General features: G+C 39.1%; 1 protein-coding gene across 1 annotated transcript; it reads right to left on the bottom strand.

The window, feature by feature from the left end:
• Positions 1 to 1,490: 1,490 nt before the first annotated feature.
• LOC131000661 (uncharacterized) lies at positions 1,491 to 3,719 on the bottom strand. The gene is made up of 2 exons (XM_057926683.1): positions 2,464 to 3,719; positions 1,491 to 2,395 (listed from the first exon to the last, which is right to left on the bottom strand). Exons 1-2 carry the CDS (start codon positions 3,479 to 3,481, stop codon positions 1,659 to 1,661), a joined length of 1,755 nt encoding a protein of 584 aa, XP_057782666.1. The 5' UTR covers positions 3,482 to 3,719; the 3' UTR covers positions 1,491 to 1,658.
• Positions 3,720 to 8,857: the final 5,138 nt, after the last annotated feature.

The raw sequence follows: 8,857 nt of genomic DNA, 5'->3' as shown, positions 1-8,857 counted from the left end.
ATTTAAAAAATTATATACCCTAACTTTGAATTAATGAACCCAAATAATTTATTATTAATTCAAATAAATATAAAAAAATAATTATAAACCCTAATTGGATGAGTGAACCCTTGTTAATTATCTTTATATTATTTTAATGCATAATAAATTAAAATTGAATAAAAAATAATTTGAAATTATAACATAATGAGAGTGGTACACGATAGTACACATTATATTTGGGTACAGAGGATCCCATATGACTTTATACAGAGAGACAAGAGAGAGCGCGAGAGCTAACGGAAGGCCTGGAGACAGTATTTTAAAACACCTGATTAATTGCAAATGCAAATTTGATCTCCTTTTCAACTCGTTTAGTTGTTTCCAAGAAGCTAAGTTATTTTTCCTAATTTCAAACGCTTTATCATACGCTTTATCTTATAGTATTGTTAACTTCTCAGTAAGGCATATATCTACTTTCACTTTGATACTTATTTTCTATTTCACGAATTTTCGTGTTAGTTATAATTTTATTTTGTGTTAATAGGGAAAAAAACAAACCCACTTTAACTTACAAAGAAAACAATACCCATATACTTCTTAATAGGGGGGGATTTGGTATCGATCTATTAGCCAAATCAATGAAATTGGTCAACCGATCTCATAAGTTTTGGTTAAATTAATTTTGTTTATTTATTTATTTGATATATGTTTATGTACTTATTGGATAGTGATTATTGAGTTTAATTTGACTACAAATATACTAATACTAGCTCGATTATTGCGAATCGAGTATGTCGAGCATCAGTGCATGATTTTGCATTTCAATCATTCCGTTATTATCCGTCGCCATTTTCCATTTCGATTAACTAAAATTGAATCAATTCTCATCCCTACTTTTTAAAAGGGGCGTTTATTTTGTATGATTGATTATATGCATGATTACGTATTTTTATCTTCAAGAGTATGATTTTTCCAATCCCACCATTTTTCATGGGATATGAATCAAGCAAAACTAGCTTATAAATTATAGGAATAATCAAGGACTTCCAATCCATCTAAGTAAATAAGGGATTATCCATACTATTTTTATCTATCAAAATTAATCCTTCAAAATAAAGGCCTCAAATGGTATAAAAACTTAAATTAAATTTTTATATATCATTATAATTTTAAAAAATAATTAAAGAGATTAAATTCACACCCATCACCCTCATCAACTACTGCATGCAAATACAAATGTCACTCAGTACCCACAGGATAGAAAAAGAAGCCTATCTTTTTATCTTGCGCAAATAATTGTTTAAATTATTTTAGTATTTTTTTTTTCAAAAATATCCTACCCTGAAATTAAATGTATATTTACCCCTCTACAAATACAACAACACTTTAATATATATAGTATATCATATATTTGTACTGTATCCTAAATCAACAACACAATCTGAATCTAAGACATACATCAAAATATTAAGCATGATATCAAATTAACATATAGAGAAAACCCTCTCTAATCATAACTTCAATTATGAATATATATATATAGATAAAAATGAAATCACCCTTAGGCAACAGTTATTGTATCTAATTACAGCTTGTGTACATAAAAAGTAAGCAAAATGTATGAGAAATTAGTGGTACATTTTTGATGAATGATGAGTATATGTATAACTTAAAAATCAGGCTGCAGCAACTGCATCTGCATCTGCATGTGATGAAGCCCTGTGGAATATGCAAACCTTGCAGGAAGGCGAATACAGGGACGGCGTGAAGTACTTATCTTCTCCTCCCAGCATTGGCATGGGGACCCCTCTCTTGGCCGGGCTGACGTAGCCCGGCCTGTAGGTCTTCCCGAGAACTCCCTCGACGTCCTCCGACAGATTCATGAACTTGAACTGCGTCTCCAGATGAGCGAAAGCATCATCACGGGGCAACTCATACTTATGCACCCGGTTCTCCTCTTCTCCAATCGGGGTCACCCTTATGTCCAGCTCCACCAGTCCTGTTACGCTCACTCTCACCGTGTTCACATCATCCGTCCTCTCCACAACTACGATTCTTTCCCCTGTGTCGGCCCTCCACTCAGCCTCCCCGTCTGTCGGGATGCTGATGTGGACACCGTTCCACTTCACCAAAACTGCATCCACGTTGTCACTCCACTGTGAGAGCTTCTTGGCTGCTACCACCAGTGTGTGGGAATCAAACATGACCGACAGAGCTTGAACCCATGTGAAGTCACGAGTCCTCCCCTGCGGCCTCGTCCCGATGAGGTGAGCGTTGATGTGGAGGTTGTCATCGGAGACAATGGCGTAGTCGCCGCCCTTGGATCCATGGAAGTAGAACATCACGCCGTCGCCTCCCACGAAACGCGGATCGTAGCATAGGGAACCGTAGCCGTTGCACTTAGGCCTTCTCCCTGCCAAAAAAGTATGTATGCATAAGAAATATATATCATGAAAAGACAGAGCAGAAATTAAAACTTACATTTGCAAGTGGCTTCACACTTGCTACTGCAGTCGACGAAGCATCCCTTTTGCTTCTTGTTCTTCTTGGGCTTCCTCTGGGCGCACTCGGCGGGGCACGTCAGGGTCTTGTAGAGGCATTTCCCTCTGGCTTGGCAGAAAACTCTTTCCTGCCCTGTATTTGGCAGTGAGGTTACCACCACATAATTTGTTGACGCTGCGTCATAAGGAGGCCTTTTTCGTTTTACGCCGCTGCTTGCACTGCTATCGCCATTTCCGTTGCCATTGCCGTTGCCGTTGCCATTGTTGCCTCCACTATTTCCGTTCCCATTCCCATTGCCATTGCTGCCTCCACCGTTTCCGTTCCCATTCCCATTGCCATTGCTGCCTCCACCGTTTCCGTTACCGTTCGCATTACCGTTGCTGCCTCCACCATTCCCGTTCCCGTTTGCATTACCGTTGCTGCCTCCACCATTACCGTTCCCGTTTGCATTACCGTTGCTTCCTGCACCATTTCCATTGCCATTAGCATTTCCATTTTTTCCTCCACCGTTACCGTTCCCGTTTGCATTACCGCTGCTTCCTGCACCGTTTCCATTGCCATTAGCATTCCCATTTTTGCCTCCGCTATTACTGTTCCCGTTTGCATTACCATTGCTGCCACCACCGTTTCCATTGCCATTAGCATTTCCATTTTTGCCTCCACCATTCCCGTTGCCGTCTGCATTGCCGTTGCTGCCTCCACCATTACCGTTCCCGTTGGCATTCCCATTTTTGCCTCCATCATTCCCGTTCCCGTCTGCATTTCCGTTGCGACCTCCACCATTCCCATTGCCATTAGCATTTCCATTCTTGCCTCCACCATTCCCGTTGCCATCTGCATTGCCGTTGCTGCCTCCAGCGTTTGCATTGCCATTAGCATTTCCATTCTTGCTTCCCCCATTTCCGTTGCCACTGTTTTGGGCGAGAATGGTGCTGACTTCCATGGAGACCAATAGGAGGAGGAAGGCCAGCAAAACGCACTGCCTCCTCGTAGCCATCAATTACAAAGTTATGATGGCAAACTCAAAATTAAGTGTTTGTTTACTTTGGTTATAGAAGATGATACTCCAATCTGCACATCATTTCCAAGCATTTATAGCTACGAGAAGCCATATAACTCCATGAAGTTTGGGTAAAGCAAGAGGAGTTAGCTTGTTGAGATGGACGTATACAGCTAGCCCTCTCTCTTTATCCACCTTTGATTGTTCTCAACTCTACTCTCAATTCTGTATTTACCTTTATCTGCGGCCTCTATTCTTGGATACTCCCTCCGTCCGCCAAGATTATGGCAATTTGCTTGGGCACGTGATTTAATAAAATTGGTGATGATTTTGATGTAGTGGAGAAAGGGTCCCACCACTTTATGAGATGAGTGGTTGAGATTGAATTTTGAGTGGTTTTTTTATAAATAAAGAGTGTTAGTAAGGATTAAATATTAAAGAGGATGGTGGGACCATTGCTATAAAAGGAAAGTGACATAATCTTGACGGACGCCCAATATAGTAATTGTGACATAATCTTGGCGGACGGAGGGTGTATTAATATACTCTTATTGTACGTAACTGCGAAACTGGGAGAAGAATGAGCAACATCTTGGGATATGGAGTATCTACTATCTACATATAGATGTTGAAAACTCTAATTTATATTCATAATAAAATAGCTTATTATATCTCTCTTATTTAGGAGCAATAGTGTAATATGTATATTATACTGATCTTAATGTGTATCTTACAAAATTTGATTATACCTATCATAGCCTTACATATTTTAATTTTTAATTATAGTTCAGTTACTTCAGTAAGCTAGCTATATAGGTTCAATTTATAAAATATTAATCTTGTATATCTAAAATTCTTTAAAATTGTGATATGTTTATCTATTTAATTTTAAATATTAAAAAAAAAAATACGTGTGTCAGACATACCATCCTGCTACTAGTCTCAAATGTCCCAATGTTTACCAAAAGGTCTCAAAAGGAGTTTAACGTTGTTGCATTTTTTTATCCAAGGTTTCACAAAAATATCCCAACTTTTAAAGGGTCGTATTTTTGTGTTCAATATATTTACCAAAAGTCTAAAATTAGGTTCCGAAAATCGATCGAGTGTGTCAAGCGAAAATTTGATGTGAATTATCTCCTTCTATGTATTGGAGTTTTTGTTTGTTTGTTAAGTTAATTTGTGTAGAATCGATAACTGTGTACCTCGGACAACAATCATATGCAAAAACTCAAGAATATCTCATCAAAAAAAACATTTAGTATATTTTTATCCCTAAAAAAAAAAACATTTAGTATATTTTCGTAGCTCTCTTTTTAAAATAGAAAAATTATCCAAGTCAAATGTGAATATGATAGACTTTCCGATTCCGAAAAATCAAAGTCGAGACAAAACGTTTTTATGTTAGGTACAAAAATTGTAGGACAGTTTTGAGATTTTAAACAGTGGTTACAAAAATGGAAAGTTGGCACATTTTGAGAAGATATTTGATATGCCTCGTTGACTTGATCATCTTCTGGGTTTCTTAATGAACAATAAAACAGCTCGATACTCAAAGTCGATGGGTGACGACGAAGCTATTGACTTTGATGGATTTTTGATATAATTAGTAAGAGGAGTAAAGATGGTAGAAGCGTCGAAGAGAGCTTTAGCAGTCTAGATTCCTTTCTGGAGACACAAACCAACCACCTGAAAGCATTGCGTTGATGAGATCTGCCTTCCACTGCAAAAAGTCAAAACATGATCCGCTCGCTTCGGCCAAGTTGCACATATTCAACCATAAATATTTATCCAAAATTTAACCTTTAATTTGGCTTCTTCCGTCAATGGCTTATCCATCCTCACCACCGATATACTGCAATCTCAGACTGCTTCTGTCGGGAACGGAGGAGTCGCGGCAGCAGATGGACCGCCGTCGCTGCCACGGAGGTTCTAGAATGTCTATCGACTGCGGCGGCGGTGGAGAGAGGAATTTGACCTGGTAACGGTGGAGTCGTCATTCATATATATATTCTCTCCATAGTAGTCAAATATAGTTAATATTTCTAAACATTGGAGCGTTTTTCAAAAATGTGCGAAACTATTGATGAAGTAACGACACTCTTGATGAAGTTATGAGACTTTGTTTGAATATCACCATGAACAAGAGTTCAAGAAGGGATCATGATAGAATATTCCTTCACATTGAAGAAAAGTGACGATGTCTTTCGCATTGAAAAAAGGTGACGATATCTTTTTGGTACAAATATATGTCAATGTGATCATTTTTGGATTTCAATCAGTTGAATTGATATTTTGTGGGGTTATTATTGTAGTGGTCTTGAATAGTTAGAGCGAATCATTTGGTGTGCTTGATTTTTATGATTTACAATAATATGTTCTTGAGTTATGGCATATTTTTTGTTATTAAAAGTGTCATTTATAATATATTATTTACAAATTATAATTTATCGTTTCATTCGAAAGTTGCATGCATTAAATTTGTCATTTGCGTACATTAAAAGTGTCATTTATAATATATCATTTAAATGATACTCCCTCCGTCTCAATAATCTTGTCTCACTTTTCTTTTTGGTTTGTCCCAATAATCTTGTCCCATTTCATTTTTTGGAAAATTTTAGGAACTAATTAATTTCTAATTAATCACTATCCTAATTAATCCCCCTCTAAACCCTAATTTATCTCTCTCTCTCTCCACACTCTCTTGCCAGTTGCCTCCCTCTCTTCTCTACCCTTCGACGCCCTCCCACTTCCATCCCTCTGTCCTCTCACCACCTGCCGCCCTCCCACCTCCGCCCTCTCGCCTCTCGCCGCCTCTGCCGCCCTCCCATCTCCATCCCCCTGGCCTCCGCCGCCCTCCCACTTCCATTCACCCGGCGCAGCTTCCCTCTTTCCCCCTCTGTAAATCTGCCTCCTCCCCATTTCCCGCTCTGTTCCGGCGCCACCGCCTCCGCCTCTACCTCCGCCCTCTCGCATCCAACGTTCGAGCCGCCTCTCGTCTCTCGCCTCTTCGCCTCCACCCTCTTGCCTCCACCGTTCGAGCTACTTCAGCCCTCCTGCTTCATCTTCTTTGGCCGAACGGCCAGAGCCACCACCTGTAGAAATGAGGATTTACAGAAGAAATGAGGGTTAGCAATTTAGGGGTTGGGGTTTACAGAGGGTCGTGTCGCCGCTTGTGTGTGTTGTTGTGAGGTGTTGCGCTGCTCTGAATTTGAGATCTGCGCGGCGGCGGGCGGTGGTGGCGTTGCTCCGCTGCGCTAAGTCTGAGATCTATGTCGGTCTGTGGTGTGTTTTTTTAATTTCTTGAATTTCTATAAACACTTCTTGAATTTGGGGGAAATGATGTGTGTTAAATTTTTTTGTTGGTTGTTTGAATGATGGTGTGTAGGGGGTGGAGAGAGACAGACGAGGGGAAAGGAAGGATGCCGGCGCTGGCGCCGGCTTGCCGGAGTTGAGAGCGACGTCGGCAGCATAATTTTGAAGAATTAATTGTTGCTTTGTTAACAATATTTAAATCAATTAACAATATAATTAAACATGTGGGTCATACAACTTAACTCTAATACAACTCTCCTTAATATCCGTGCCGAAAATAAACGAGACAAGTTTACTGGGACGGAGGGAGTATTTTTTATAAAATCAAATGATGCTTTTTTTAAAAAACTAAATGATACTCTTTCTATCCTATCATAAGTGAAGTAGTTATTTTGGACACGAAATTTAAAGAATTGATGTTTAGTGTATTAAGGCCTTGTTTGGTAGGCCTTCTAAGCAAAGCTATCTAAGATTATTTTATTGTTTGTGTATTCTATTTAACTAATCTATGAAGCCTACGTTTTTGGTTCAGCCCACAGAGGGTCAGAGAGCTTATATTTTTTGAACAGTAACCCTCCATTACTTTTAGACAGACAATTTTACCCTCTTCATCGCGCACCTCGACCCATTCCTCTCCAATCTCATCATATCGCAAATTTCTGCAACTCCTCACCATCAACTTCCCCCAAATTTCTGCAACTCGTCACCATCGCAACCACTGCGGCATCGCTCAATCAGCCACCATCGACACCAGATCCTCCATCGCATCGCTCTCGTCACCACCTTCAGCCCTTCGCCGGTGACGAGGCAACATCTGTCCAATCTTGGGTTTTCAAAGTTTGAATTGGGGTATTGGGAAAGGCTTTCCGAACTAAGCCCGATGTCTCCGGTCAAAACTCACGCAGGGAAAGGCTTTCCAAATTTAATTCCAAGTCAAAAGCGGCTCTGTATTCTTCAATTTCAAATGGGTGTATTGTTTTCATGTTTTCAGATAGAGAAAGATGGGAGGTTGGAAAAGAAGAGATTGAGAGTGAGAAAGGAAGAGAGTCAGGAGAAAAGGGGAGGAGGCGGCACCGACTGACCAAGCGTCGGCCTCGCCGGAAGTCAGAAGCAGTGGGTGACGCCTCGTAGAACGGCGGTGGCGGAATTTTAGCTTTGAGAGAGAGAGAGAGTTGCAGAAATGGGGCACCGCGGAAGTTCTGTTTTTGCTTACAATTTGAGAGATAGAGAGGCAAATTTACATAAATTAAGAAAAGATAAGGTTACAATTAGTTTTGCTAATTAAGCACTTTCGTTGAAACGACTCAAAAAGAAAATACGACACTTCTAATAAAAGAAAATTATACTTTTCATTCATGGATACTTTCGAAGGGGCCGAGAAATGATAATTCCCAAATGATACATTACAAATGAACTTTTAATAACAAAAAATAATACTTTTAATCTGTATATGCAAATGATATTTCGTAAATGACATTTTTACGAAATCAAATGATATTTTGTATAAAAATAAATGATACATTACTAATAACACTTTTAATAATATAAAATTACTTTTTTGTAAATGATAGTATTTTGTATAAAAATAAATGATATTCCTTCCATCCACAAAATATTGCCCTAATTTGTCATTTTGGTCCGTCCACAAAAAATTGTCCTAATTAATTTTTAATAAATTTGTGGGTCTCTTTCTCCTCTCACTAACATGTGAGCCTCACTCTCCACTCACTAACTTAATTAACTTTTTTAACTTTTTTTCATTTGTGGGCTTTTTTCTCCACTAACTAAATAAACAACACAAATTTTCTTAAAACTCGTGTCTCTCTCCCCTAGGACATCATTTTGTGGCGAAGAGAGTATTTTACAAATGACATTTTTAATGATTGCTGTCAAAATTGACCCAGTCCGCCTGGGTTTAGGGTTGGGCTAGACTTTAAAAAATGAGGCCCAGAAAAATTGGGCCTAAAAAGCCTGCTCAAACAATTCGTCGGGTTGATCGAGCTTTCGGGGTAAAAAGCTCAGGATTTTTGGACTTTTTGGTCCGTCCAATATCAATTTATT

Source organism: Salvia miltiorrhiza, chromosome 8 (genome assembly GCF_028751815.1).
Source record: "Salvia miltiorrhiza cultivar Shanhuang (shh) chromosome 8, IMPLAD_Smil_shh, whole genome shotgun sequence".
In the NCBI taxonomy this organism is placed as follows: domain Eukaryota; kingdom Viridiplantae; phylum Streptophyta; class Magnoliopsida; order Lamiales; family Lamiaceae; genus Salvia; species Salvia miltiorrhiza.
Note: the sequence above shows the minus strand (reverse complement) of the source record. Positions and strands in the feature narration are given on the sequence as shown.

Coding starts and splice junctions, on each gene's coding strand:
- LOC131000661 (XM_057926683.1), bottom strand. CDS start 3,481: ATGGCTACGAGGAGGCAGTGCGTTTTGCTGGCCTTCCTCCTCCTATTG. Junction 2,396..2,463: donor GTGTGAAGCCACTTGCAAAT/GTAAGTTTTAAT, acceptor CTTTTTTGGCAG/GGAGAAGGCCTAAGTGCAAC.